This window comes from Sarcophilus harrisii, chromosome 6 (genome assembly GCF_902635505.1).
Source record: "Sarcophilus harrisii chromosome 6, mSarHar1.11, whole genome shotgun sequence".
NCBI lineage: Eukaryota > Metazoa > Chordata > Mammalia > Dasyuromorphia > Dasyuridae > Sarcophilus > Sarcophilus harrisii.
In genome coordinates, this window is record NC_045431.1 from 220,911,860 (window position 1) to 220,926,293 (window position 14,434).

Below are 14,434 nucleotides of genomic sequence, written 5' to 3' on the forward strand. Positions count from 1 at the left end.
ACTTTTAGAGAGATAGGGCTCGTCCAAGCCCAGGATGGGGATCATCAGAATGCTTTTGTAACACGGCTGAAGGGCTTACATTCAGCCTGAGTCAGCATCTTTGTCGTGGGTGTTCGTGTGGGGAAGACTGTCAGCCTCTGGTTTCTGTACCCACCTGCAGTGGGACTTTTGGAAGATGAACTGAAAAGTCTGACAGGAAGGATCCAAGAGGCAGGGAGGGAGCTTGGCAGAGCTAAAGTTGAGCAGATGCTGCTCCCCTTTCAGTGGCCTGTGCTGCTGCCAGGTGTGCCTTCTTTTTTTGGATGTGGTCAGCAGAAAGGAAGGTGACGTGGAGTGGCCCTTTGTCAGAAGAAAGAGAGTGCTTCTAGTCTTCCACACCTTGTTGCTTGGGAGAAAAGGGCATCAAAAAGAATCTGGGTCCTAAGGCCATTCCCAATCTGAAAGCCTCCATCAAGAAAAAAGAGGATTTTGTGAAGAATGTGGAATGGAAAAACTAGAATGTGAAAAGGGGAATCTATTTTTCCTTCATTTATTCAGGCATCATGCAACTCAGAAAGGTATTTCACATGCAGTGTGTTCTCTTTGGGAGAAGGATTATATTAGTTTATTATCATCTCCAAATTGTCAGTTGGTATGTCGGTGCATCAATAAAACTGTCATTGATTTTTAAAAAAAGCTTTGAAAAGTCTGATTAGTGCTGACTCATTTTAATAATGTGTCTTTTCTTGTCTAAATGGCAACTTATATATCTTTGTTCATCAGTGTGTTAATATGGATCAGACAGATGCCCAACATTTTAGGCACAGAGTGAAACAGGAACAGCTTCTTTATACCATTTTTGAGCATAATTGTTGCGTGGATGTAGAACATCCCTTCAAGAGAAGTGAAAATAAGTATCACAGAGAGAACAGTTGAAGAAAGGCACATGGTGGATGTTATTGGCCATAATACATCAACAGTGAGAAATTTCAAAAGAAGTTAATTGTCAAAGTGTTACAGTTTAGAAAAAAAAAAAAAAAGGTAAACTAGCACCAGCCCTGATTTGACGAGGACCTGAGTTCAGACCCAGCTTCAGACACTTAATACTTCCTAGCTGTGTGACCCTGGGCAAATCACTTAACCCTAGTTGCCTCAGCAAAAAAAAAAAAAAAAAAAAGATAAACTTGCCACATGGCTAGTACAAGGTATGATAGGTAAACAGCACTTCTGCTGTCTTGAATATGTCAGAAGATCTGAAGCCAGGAGGGTTAAGCATGCATGGGCTGTGTGCCATATTATTGGAGGGAACATCCAGTTGGAGGAGATCTCAGACCCAGCTGAGTATTATAGATGAATCTTTCCACAAATACTGGATTATGTACCTAAGAAGTTGCTTTGAACAGATATTTATAATTCATTGATTATAAGCTTACATTTGAAATAACATTGTCTTAGGATATTATTAACGTACATCAGATTCATTTGCATTTGCCCAGACTGAGTAAGAGTTTTTAGCCTACAAGACTTTAACTCTTTGACCTTTTTTTTTAAATGTTATTATTATCATTACTTTCCATGTGAAGGATTAATCCAGTTTGAGGCATGCTATGTAGTTATTTGTTCCATTTAATTTGATAAGAGAGAGAGAGAGAGAGAGAGAGAGAGAGAGAGAGTGTGTGTGTGTGTGTGTGTGTGTGTGTGTATGTAATTATATTTGCTTATTGGTAAAGCTCACATAAAAACTTATGATATATGATAGAAAACACATACAAGTTCAGAGGAATAAAGAATTTGATAAATCTTTATAAAACTATTGGTACCTTTTTTTTTTTTTAATATAAGTCTGGTCACCTTATTGTGTATTGGAAAGGCTGTTCTTCATTTTTCAAGTCCAATTGTTCTCTTAAAGATTTTTCACGCAGTGCCTGTTGCCACCATTTCAGAAAAGCAATTTGAAAATTCATGGGCTTCAATTTTTTTTTTTAGTATCTTATGAATCCCATTTGCTGTTATAAAACAAAAACAGGCTTCAGAAATGTATTTTTGTTCTTAACTTCCCATAAGTAAAAGGTTATATAAATAAATGGAAACTACTGAACTCTGGCTGAAGAGGTTTTATGACTTTGTGAATGTCTTTTGTGCAATAACCAAACAAAGCCAGCTTTAGTAGCTCAGGGTCTTAAAGCAGTTATAAAACTCCTGACTGTGTTATTTACTTTAAGCATGTTTGAGAATTGTGAGGGGGTTTTTGAGTGTGTATAGAAAGAAGCGGCTCTCTTTTTTCTGCAAGATTAGAATTCATTTTGACTACATCAGATCCTTCTTTTTGATTGTTCATTTTCTTCAAAACTAGCTTTAAAAAAAAAACAAAAGACTGTCAAAGGATTTGTGATTCAGTATAAGAGGAAGTTGTACCAGGAAGAAGACTGAATCAAAAAATAACCAGAAGTATGACCTTGAAAAAAGAAGAAGAAAATGAGAGCCCATCTTGATCCAGTCAAGTAATCTCCCCTTGGATTTCTTGGGCTCCCCAATGGCTGCAGGAGCTGGTCTTAGCGGCTCTTTAGTGACTCAATACTGTCTTCTAAAAACTGCTCCCAGGAAGTGCCAGACAGGCAGTAATAGTCACACTTTTCCAGAATACGTGAAGGTTTGCAGAGCACAACTCTGCAGTACATACATGCCAGGGCCACTTTCTTCCTATTAGTGATGTCCAGAGTGAGGCTCTCTGGGGCTCAGTGACTGCCTATGTTCTATCACTTGTTCTTGTCAAAGGCAGGACCCCAAGATCTGAGGAACAGCTCTCTGCTTTTCACTGCCCTGTGCAGGCTAATGACACTTGGTAAACTGTCAGGGATGACAGATTTTCTTGGAAGAGCTTAGAAAAATAAACTGGAAATGTATGTACAATCTCCATTCCTGAATAAGTTTTCCTCAGGTGACTTTATATTAATAGATATTTACCATTTATACTCTGTAGTGGGTTATATACTTCTTGCATGTTGGATACAAAGCATCCTATTATTCACCTAACTTCTATAGTTCATCTAACTGAATTCTACAATTCTGTAATTTTGTGTAAATAGAAAAAACTGTATTTTTAAGATACATAGATCTCTACATTTTGCAGAACTAGAAGGAAGGATTTAAAGGGAATTGTAGGTGCAGTAGGAAAAAGCAGAGGCTGCTTTGAAGTGTTCCCATTCCAATTTGTAAACAATCCAAATAATAATGCCAACTTGAATAAAAAACTTATTTGTCTTTGAAAAATGTTTTCTTGTTTAGTTTGCTTGAACTGCATTTTATGGCATTATGGAGAGTGGTCTGTTGTAAACTATCATTCTTTGTCAGACATTTGGAGCCTCATGAAGGCCTTTGCTCAATTGTATCTCCCATGGCAGCTGTTAAATATCTGGTAGCACAAGTCCTTCCCACAAACTTGGTATCTGCTGCAGAATTGAGATCCAGAAATACTGCCCCATTTTCCCCAGTGGCTAGGATATGTAAGACCTGGGTTAACCTTTGTATAAGTAGGCTTCAGAGCAAGGGCCTTCAGGATTACTGATAAGGTCAGTCTGATAGCTGCTTAACATTCAAAGAACCAGATGTAAAACTGTTCTAGGGGAAGTTGGAATCAGTGCAGAAATGTAACCTATGAAAATAACTCTTAAAGAATAGGGGCCTGCCCAAAATGCCTCCTTTTTTTTTTTTTTTTTTTTTTTTTTTTTTTTTTCCTTTTCTGAGTTTTACTCAGAAAATCTTATTGTGGCTAGGGAAAACCTGCTAAGAGTTCTTAGATATCCGATTTTTAAAAAATCATTCATGTTTATGTAGTGTTTTAAGAGTCATGTGACTATGGAAATACATTTAGAAGAATTGCAGGAGTTTAACCTGTATCAGATCACTTGCTGTCTAGGAGAGGGAAGGGAAAGAGAGAAAAATCTGGAGCACAAGATTTTGCAAAGGTAAATGTTGAAAGCATCTTTGCATACGTTTGGAAAGATAAAATCCCATATGGCTTTGAAGTTTTATTAGAAATTGTTTTGGAAATTGTCATATTTTCTAAGAGGATCTTCCAAAACAACTATGTACACCAAAGCTTAGATTGTTGTAAAAATTATAAAATTTTAGTGATATAACTTCATTTTAAAATGGCAATTTCCTATGAGGTTGATGGTGGCTATTTCTGTTGTTACAGGAGTAGAATTTCTGAATAGTCTGTGCTTCCTTAATATTCTTAGGTTCCTTTAAAATAGAAATTTGTTCATTTTTTTTTAAGTTAATGAATCTTTTGCTTTGTTCATGAACATTTTTTTAGATATGTGATGAGATCTTTGGATTTCTAGTTTTGACAAAACTGGAAAAAGGAACTTAGTGCTAGGAAATTTGCCTGGGAAGTCTTTATTATTTCTCTGAAAATGTACTAAGAAATGAATAAGGTGAGCCTTTGGATAAGTCCTGGCCACAGATATGGTTTTGTGAAAGATTGTATATAAATATTAGAAAAAAAAAAAACTTGGATGCTTTAGAAATAGTGGTTTTGTTTGAATGTTACTTGGATCCTTTAGAAATAGTGGTTTTGTTTGAATGTTCATTTGTTTTTAACTTTTATCAGTTCCAAATTTTCTCCCTCCATCTGCTTCTTCCCCCACCTATTGAGAAGGCAAGAAATATGATATCTATCATATAAATCATATTTATCCCGTTAGCCACATTCTGGAAGGACAGGAAAAAAGCAAGAAAAATAAAGAGGAAAAAATATATTTTGGTCTACCTTCTGAGTCCATCAGTTCTCTTTTGCTGAAAGTAAATAGCATTTTTCATCAGGAGTCGTTTGGAATTGTCTTGATAATAGCTAAGTTTTTCACAGTTGATTAAAGCTTATCCACCCTGAGATTTAGTTCTGCCTTTTTTTTTTTTTTTTTTTTTTTTTTTTAAGCCAAAAAGATTGCAGAAGCTTTTTGTTGGAGTTTGTGACTGCTGGTCTAGACTGTGCTCGAAGAAGAAGCTCTTCTCCCAGTGCAGATCAGCCCTTCTTGTAGCTCCCAGTCCTCCAGAGTTATTTGAGATACTGGAAGCTTAAGAGAGCCACCCAGACAGTGTGATGGAGAGGGGGACTCAAAACCAGGTCTACATCCACAGCTTTCTGTTTCCTGGCCTCATCACATTATCAGTTCCTGCCATAGATAGGGCACAGTGAGAATACAGCTCCTCTAAATTAAAATCTCATTGGGAAGGGGATCTTGTCATTGTGAAGTTGTATGGCCCTCTAGGAGCATCTAGTGGATGTTCTTAGGTTCTCTGCCCCCCACCCCCCATAGAAACAGGGCTATCTAGTAGTATACAGAGTTGTCAGAGTGCTAGTTTCCAAGATACCCAGTTGGCAATAAGCTGTACTTTGGTTATCACTTAGATGTCAGACTTTGCTCAGAGCCTCCTGCCTTGTTTTCTGCCCCCTTTCCTACTGGGAATAGGAAAGATAAAATCTGTACAAGTGAGCAGGGATCAGTTTTTAGGATTGTTTTTTATATGGGCCCAAGCAAAAAGCCTTGTCAGGAGACCTTATGTTCACACTGGAAAGATCTCTGTGTTTCACCATAAAATTAGAAAAGCAATTGTCCAAGGAATTGGAAATTGAGTGAATGCCCATCAGTTGGGGAATGGCTGAATGAGTTACAGTATAGGAATATAATGGAATATTATTGTTCTGTAAGAAATGATCAGCAGGATGATTTCAGAAAGGCCTGGAGAGACTTACATGAATTTATGCTAAGTGAAGTGAACAGAACCAGGGGATCATTATACACGGCAACAACAAGATTATGTGATCAACTATGGTAGACTTAGCTCTTCTCAGCAATACAGTGATCTAAGGTGATTCCAGTACACTTGGGATGAAAAATGACATCCTCATCCAGAGAGAACCATGGAGGCTGAATGTGGAGAGAAGCATAGTAGTTTCCCTTTTTTTGGTTTGCTTGCTCGTTTTTTTCTTTCTCAGGGTATTTTTCTCTTTGGGTCTGTTTTTTCTCATACAACATGACGAATATGGAAATATGTTTAAAAGGATTGCGCATATTTAATTTATATCAGATTACTTGTTTCAGAGAGGAAGGGGTAAGGGAGAGAGGAGAAAAATTGGAAACAAAAAATTTTGCAAAAATGAATGTTGAAATCTATGTTTACTTGTATTTGGAAAAATAAAATACATACATATATATATATTTTAAGCATCCTGCTAGTGGTTCTGCACCAGGACCTCTGTCAACATGGCTTCATTTCTTTAGACACACTGTTCTTTTCTCAGGTCTGATTTGTAGTTTGGCTTGAAGTGCTTTCTAAGTTTGGTGGGTAATGTAAAGGCTGCCAAGACCCCGCTCAGAGACACCTGACTTCTTGACTTTGTTGAAAGCTCTAAAAGAACTGAGTTACCATGTGATTCCCAAGCACTTCATTTTTTCCCCTAAGTGATAACCAGGATAAAGTTTCATGTTAATTTTGTATCCTAGAATGTCATATTCTGTTTCTTGTGTGTCACACTTTATGGAATTTCCATTTCTGTCAAGTGTAGGTCAACAGATTGCTGGAAAATAATTTATAATTGTCAAATTGAGACCCACAATTGTATTGCTTCTTAAGGTTCTGCGAGCAACAGTCTTGATCTTAAAATTCTTTTTCTCTTTCAGATGATATTAAAGTATCCGTAAATGATTTTATTATCAAGGCCATAGCTGTAACTCTTAAAGTAAGTAACAAAGCCCAGACACCTGGGATTTATCTGTTGGATTTACTTTGTGTAGCCTTTGAACAGTGTGTACATATGTGTAATGTTTGCCTTCACTAGAATTGGTTTTTGTGGTTTGGAAGTCATAGTCACTAACTTTATAAAATGTCAAAGTTTCAAGGGAACTGTTCCAGAAAAGAGGAGAAGGTTTAGTGTCACAGAGGAAGTCTTCAGCAAGTGCTTATTTGTTATACACACACACACACACACACACACACACACACACACACACACTCTCTCTCTCTCTCTCTCTCTCTCTCTCTCTCTCATTCACTCTATATTTGAGGGGTTTTTTTAATTGTTTGCTGAAGAATACAGTCTATTATGTGGGTACCTATTTGATCTTTCAAAAACAAATTGTGTTTTCTAAAAGATCTCAAGTACATATCAATGTTTATTATTCTTTTACTAACAACATAAAGAGATTGGATTTGGGGCTTACACATTCTAGTAGAAACCTTTCAATTTTGCTAAAAGTACATATTTTTCCTGGAACTGTTTGAAAAGCTATTTGGAGGCTAGGAATATCTCCTTTTAAGCATTTGTAGGATGGACTTCTTCTTTTTGCTTTTAACCACTATGGGGGAAATGACTCAAATTATCTAACAGTGTACTATAAATTATCTTCCTAGAATTGGAATATAGTCATTCCTTAGCTAATTGTAATGGATATTAAATTAAAAAAGAAAAACAAACAAAGCTGTTCCATATGCCTTTGTGGTTTTCTGGGAATTGTCTTTCTTTCAAATCAAAAGAACAGAGGTTTATTTTAGAGTATTAAAAAAAATTTCTTATTAACAACTACTTAAAATCCAATATGGAAAATCTTTTTCTTATACCTATACTTGCTATCAACCAGTATTTTATTTCCCACAGATCCAGTTATGATCCAGTTCCTTATTTTTAAGGAACATCTATTATAACCTTTGAAAAAATTAAGTTAAAAGTCTTGTGAATAGCAATGTGTAGAGAAGTATTTCTTTACTTTTATGTCTTTTAGATATTTTGTACTTTAGAGGTAACTATTTATATTGACATGTTTATTTGTAATCTCATTTGCCTTGGTTCCAAGAAAATTTAACTCTGCTTAAAGTTCCCAATATTATAATAGATAGAGTTCTCAAAATAAATCTAAATCTAAGCTAGTACATTTATTTATTTATTTATTTATTTGTTTGTTTGTTTATTTGGCATTCTCCTCCCTGGAAAAAGAAGTGAAGGTTTATAAGTTAGAAATAATTCAGGAATGTTTCTATGAAGATTTAACTGTGTATGTAATTATACCCTATGCTTTTGCTATAAATTAGGAGACAATAATAAATAGTTGTACCATGTGATTATTTTTCCACTTTCTGGTTTGATATTTTTATACTGATATAAAACTGATTTCAAATCAATTTCTTATTTGCTCTTTGAACAACTTTAGACTTCAAACTTTTTTGATCTTTTTACATATGGCAAAAATAAGATTATATAATAACTTTGGTTTAAATAGCTTTTTACTAAACTATTATTTATTTGAGAGTACTGTTATAGATAAGGGCAAAATTTAGGAATCATAATTTTAAACCAACACATTCACTATACTTAAGGTAGCAAGTTCATAATTATTTTCTAATTGTTTTCTAAAACTCAGATTTGTAAATAATATTCTAGAACTTAAGAGGGGATATGTGTATACCATGATTTAAGGAAATATTAATTTTTATAAACTGTCCCCTTTCACATCTTTTTTCTGTCTATCCTAAGCAGGGGTCCTCTTCCCTTTAAAAAATTTGTTTACATGTAAAATCTGTTACAATAAAAATCATCCTTGATTTTTTGGTGGTCCCAAAAGGCCACCCATGTGGCATGTGGTTGGGGTGGATACTATTTGCCCTGGTATGTAGAGCATTGTGAGCATACTCTGGTAGGAGTTCCTCATTCACCCGTGTTTAACCTAAGCATCCTGAGACTTAGAGCAGTCAGGAGTCTTGGGGAGGGTCTTGTTCAATGCCTCCTCTTAGAGGTGACTTCGAGAACTGAGTCACCCCGAGCTGAGAATTAGTCCTAGATTCCTTGACTCCATTTAGATGTGTGTTTATTATGTGTGATGATTTTGTATGTGGTTGCAAGGATTTAACAGGTTGGGGCAGTGGGAGGGGTGGGGATAAACCTTGTCAAAATGTATTCCTTGGAGTAGCTAGTTGGCGCGGGAGTTAGAACACCAGCCTTGGAACCGAGAAGGCCTGGGTTCAAATCTGACCTCAGACACTTGTGACCCTGAACAAGCCCTATAATTCCCTCCCCACTCCCGGCTAATGTGTTTCAGAACAATGCTGAAAAATCAAAGCCTATTGAAATGTGACATCATGTTACTATCCCATTGCCATCAGATTGTGTGAGGGGAGTATATAGGACAGAATGAACATGCCCAAGGCACTGGAAGCATCTCTCCCTCCCTCTTTCTTCACTCCTCAACCCCTTCACCCCCTGACCCTCCTCTGCCATTGAAGAAGTAAGAGTTTGCATCAAAACAAGTTGGTTTGGACCTGGGATTCCCAGGTGCCCAGAGCATTTGTTCAGAGATTTCAGGGAATTTGTAAACTTGAATGGAGAAAAACAATGGTATTTTAAATTTGTTTCCATAAATGTACTTTTTTAAAAACACAATTTTTCACATCATTGAAAACAAAATATAAAATGTATTGGATTTGACATTCCTGTTCTCCTTCCAAGGCTCTATTAGAACAATGTACAGTTTGGGTGATAACTTCTAGTAGTAAAGCATTCTGCTACATTTCAAAAATGATTTCCAACTGGTAGCCACCAGCAATATGATACTTTTTTTCCTTTTGTTTTTTAAAGTTAAGCTATCATTTTTCCTACTTCAGTTCATTTTCATGGACCAGGGAGGCTTATCGCTTTCTGCATTTTAAGTCTGAGTTCTGTTTTAAGAAGATATAAAATTCATTTGTGCAACATAACTTTACCACATTATTCCAATATTCTCCTTCTTCCATTAAAAATGTGGGTTTTGCTCTTCACATCTGCCCTATCAGAGGAGGTGGTTAGTAAAAGTGTTATGCCCATTTTCCCAAGGAAGCTTGAGTCTCAAAGATGATGTGACTCACCCCCTAGTCACACAATTTATGTGGTGAAAATGTTGCCTTTATTTTTCTTGTGTTCACATAATACATTTGTCTTTAAATCAAGAGCCTCAACCTGGTGTATTTAATTGCCATTCATGTCTTAGGGCCTTTTGAGTCTTTCACTGCTGTCAAACTCTGTTTAATACTCTTCTACTTCTGCCTTCCAGCAAATGCCACACGTGAATGCGAGCTGGGATGGAGAGGGCCCCAAGCAGTTGCCGTCCATCGATATCTCAGTTGCGGTGGCAACAGACCGAGGTCTCATCACGCCCATCATAAAAGATGCTGCTGCTAAGGGAATCCAAGAGATCTCTCTCTCTGTCAAGGTATTCCTGGAGCTTTCATCAGCACAGTGTCACCTTCAGAATAATTCGGGGTCCTCCTCCTGAGGCTGTGCTGCTCCCCTTGTGCATCAGGACTTTCTAGAACTCCAGGCCCTGAGTGCAGAGTAGAAGGGCAGGGAGAAGGCTTGGACCAAGATCCTCAGTGATAAGGGAGCTTCTGTCTCTCCTTGCTGACCAGGACCTCCGTGTATCTGGAGCTACTGGGTTCCCCTGGGCTCCCCTGGGCTCACCCACACTAGTGTGTGTCGGGATGCCCCAGCTCCAAGACCAAATCTTCATCCACCGCATCCTCTGGTTGTCTCCACCAAAATCCCAGAAGAATTCTAATTTTTTTCAGACTCTTTAGCTCCTGCTTCTCTCAGTTTTTATGGTAGTCAGAAAAAGATGAGATCATTTGCCTTTTTAAAAAAACTCTTTGTTAAATCCATTTGATATATCTGATCAAATCATGTGACTAGTGCTGTTGCCTAAGGTGGGAGAACATGTTTTTAGTTTGTTCTTTCTCTGTCCTGATTTCAAGAACTATTTCAAGTCTAAACCCATCTCTTTTCATTTGAGGTTTTAAATCCAAATACTTTTGTTAAGCAGCAAGTATATATTTGTGATTTGTTTTGTTTGGCAACAATTGCTGATGACATGTTGATAGTGGGTAGGGGAGATTAAGTTTAAAAAAATAGCCTATGGCTTCTTTTTGTTAATTAGTGAATATCTGCAATATCCTGTTAATTCTGCTTATGATAAATTACAGTAAAATTAATCTTTTAAACTGTGATTGATAATTTTGTACTTTTCCACGCCTCCCCAAATTTGGCCACTGCATATGTCAGGTCTGGTTGTGGACCAACCTCCATGACCTTATGCCTCATGTCTGAGACATGAAGCTCAGGATGTCGCTAATTTTCAGAGAAAAAGAAATGTAAATGAAGGAAGTAGAACTGCTGCCCTTCTAACAGTATGATGCTTTCTCTCATTCCCACCTTTTTAACATTTTAAGGCAACCCCAAAAAGTAAACTTAAAAGGATGCTTGGAATTCCATAAACAATAAAATTTAGAGCCAGAGAGTACTTTAGAGTTGTCTGAGACAGGCTCCTCATTTTACAGATTAGAAAATGGAAATCCAGAGAGGCAAGCAGCCAGAGGCCTGGTAGTTCTGAGTTAGAAAGCAGGCACTGGAATCCAGAGTGTCTCAGGTGGCTACTGTTTTTTCAAGAATACATTTTGCATTCAAAACAGGAAATTGCTTTGCTTATAAACAACACTGAAATATCATGGGAAATAATTATATGCAGAACACTGGAACAGAGAAGCAGTTTGGCATAATTACATTAACATTGGACTGAAAATGCTAAAACAAAAAGGAGAAAAAAAGAAAGTAATGTTGCCTTTAAACTTTTGAATTCACTTCTTTTGTTCTGAGAAATCTACTGTTCTCTACTTGATTTTTTTATGCGTGCCCCCCCCCCCCATTGTATTTAAATTAGAAGATATATAGCACATCACAAAAAATTAGCAACTTGACTTAATTGGCAAAATTGCATAAATTTTGTGAGCCATATCTTCTATTTTTCAGTTGTAACTATCCAGAATTTTTTTGGTGCTAATATTTTATTTTTATTTCTTTAGGCTCTGGCAAAGAAAGCAAGAGATGGAAAACTGTTACCAGAAGAATATCAAGGAGGGTCTTTTAGGTAAAGTAGAAAAACTAATTACAATAAATGTTGGCTAGATATAGATTCATTTTATTTGACTAAACATTCTTAGGTTTCGCTAAAATTAGGCAGCAAAGAGTATAGAAAGGAAACATTCTTCTGACTAGTCAGAATGTACCTTTTAAAGCCCCTTGAGACAAAAAAAAAAGGGCAGGAAGGTAGCTCAGTAGCTCAGTGAATAAAGTGCTGGGCCTACTAAGTTCAAATTTAGGTAGCTGTGTAATCCTGGAGAAGAAAATGTCAAACTCCAATATCTTTGCTAAGGAAATCCCAAATAGGGTCATAATGAATCAGACATGACTGAAATGACTAAACAGCAACAGAAGTCACAGAAAAGCTAATAAGAGCCCAGTAACACTTATAGATGAATGTGCTCTTTAATGCAAATTGATCCTTTTAAAGTTTCTTATTTGTTGTTAAATAACTTTGATTTTCTTTAAAAAGTTGATTCTGCAGAATGCTTTTTTATAAGAAATTAATATACCACATACACTAGAAACCAGTCAGTCTTGTTTTCAGTTCAGTTCAGCAAGAATGTATTTGTCTTCTCTGCTTGGTTCTGGGGGGAGATAAAAGGTTAACTAAAATGGAGTGTTTTACCTCTAATCAGTAAAAGAGCCCATTTTAGTCAACCTTTTTTTCCTGCTTGGAGGTAAAAGACTACTGGGGAGTTGGGTCAGATGTGCAAATAATCTAAAAGATGTGCAAACAATTCTATGTGCTTATTTCTAATTGCAAACTCTTTTTTGAAGTACTTTGGAGAAAAATGTTAACATTTAAGTTTTTAAGACCTTAATTTTACTATTCTCAGAGTTCACAGAAACCATTATGCTTATTTGGCTAAATGTTTTTTAGTATCTGAAATTAATATTTACTTGAAGGTTCAATAACACATTCTTGCTATATGGTCAGAAAGGGGATTTCCAAAATGATTTCCTGAATCAGTGCCTTTTATTTTTCTCATAGCGTGTCTAATTTGGGGATGTTTGGTATCGATGAGTTTCGAGCTGTGATCAATCCTCCTCAGTCCTGCATTTTGGCTGTGGGCCGATCCCGACGTCAGCTCAAACTCTCTGAAGATGAAGAAGGAAATGCAAAGCTGCAGCAGCAGGAGCTCATGACAGTCTCCATGTCCAGTGACAGCCGAGTGGTGGACGATGAACTGGCCACCAAGTTTCTTGAACGTTTTAAAGCAAACCTAGAGAATCCTGCCCGGCTCTACTAATTTCAGAATGATCAGCTAACAATACAGGTTGTTAGAAAAAAGAAAGCTTACAATCTATAGGAAAACAGTTCGAATGTTTAGTATGAAATGGACAGAGTATTTAATTTATTTGGGGTGAAAGAACCTGGACCTTGTCTTTTATTTCAACGTTTTAAAAATATCCTATTTTAAAGATTAATCAAAGGAAGAACACATCTAGTTATTTGGCGTCTTTTAAAACTATTTTGGTGCTGCACAAAAGGGATCTATTTAACTAGATGTAACTTAAATTATATATTTAGAAAAACATCCAGAGGATGTTGGAGAGCCTGAGTATTTAAAAAAGAAAACATTTGAAGATCAAGACTAACTTTTTCACACGGAAAGTTGGGCCAGTCTTTATTGAGTTGCTGTGTTTCGATTTTACAAGGGCTGCTCTGACCATATTCCTAAACAGTGTAACACAGAGAGAAGCGTTCCTCCTAAGGACAAATCACTACACAATTAGAATTACATCTTTTGATGGATTATGGCCACATTGTGGAGTTGTTTCTGTATACAAAGCCATACCTTTCCCAAGGTAGTTTCTAAGTCTTATTGTTCTGCTTTGACACTGATACACTGTGAGCTTCTTGAGAAGGAATAGGGGGAAAAAAGATACATTTCTACTAAACAAAGACCAAAAGGGCAAGATGTGTTTGAATGGAAAATCATAGCCAAAACATCTTTGCCATCTGGTAGAATTTTAGAAACAGTGAATAAATTTTAAAATGTACTTACTCTGATGCTAATTCACCATATACTAAAATAAATGATAATTTCCCACTAAAAGGTTTTTTTTTTTTTTTTTTAAGATTCTTTATTTTAAACATAAAGTATTACCTTGTATATGACTTGTTCTTTCTTGACTTAAGCAATATATTTTTGGAAAATAGATGCACATATAAAATAGAGTTTAGAAGTTGTTGGCATCATGAAGTAGACTAGACTTTCTCCTTCAGTGTATCGTGATAATTCTCCTGGGCAGGAATAAGATGAAATGGTCCGTCAGTCTGTTTGTTTGTTTAGATGAGCATAACATTTGATAAGATTTATAAAATTGGAAGATTTTTAACAAAATGAAAAGATTGGAAGCATGAGAACTGTGACTCTCCTGCTAAGTTATCAGTATTAAGTCATTCACCATTTGTGGCCAGGTTTCAAATATCTACCAGTAGCTGGCCAAAATTACTCTCCCATATAAGAAGTGTTATTGTGAATGAGTTGCTGCTAGATTGTCACT

The 14,434-nt window shown here is 36.3% G+C and overlaps 1 protein-coding gene across 1 annotated transcript in view; it reads left to right on the top strand.

The window, feature by feature from the left end:
* Positions 1-13,983, top strand: part of PDHX (pyruvate dehydrogenase complex component X) — a 75,591-nt gene extending 61,608 nt beyond the window's left edge. Inside the window, exons 8-11 of the mRNA XM_031942859.1 lie at positions 6,666-6,724; positions 10,062-10,220; positions 11,863-11,927; positions 12,915-13,983. Of these exons, the coding sequence (XP_031798719.1) occupies positions 6,666-6,724; positions 10,062-10,220; positions 11,863-11,927; positions 12,915-13,173 (542 nt within the window). The 3' untranslated portion in view covers positions 13,174-13,983. The remainder of the gene's footprint in view (positions 1-6,665; positions 6,725-10,061; positions 10,221-11,862; positions 11,928-12,914) is intronic.
* Positions 13,984-14,434: the final 451 nt, after the last annotated feature.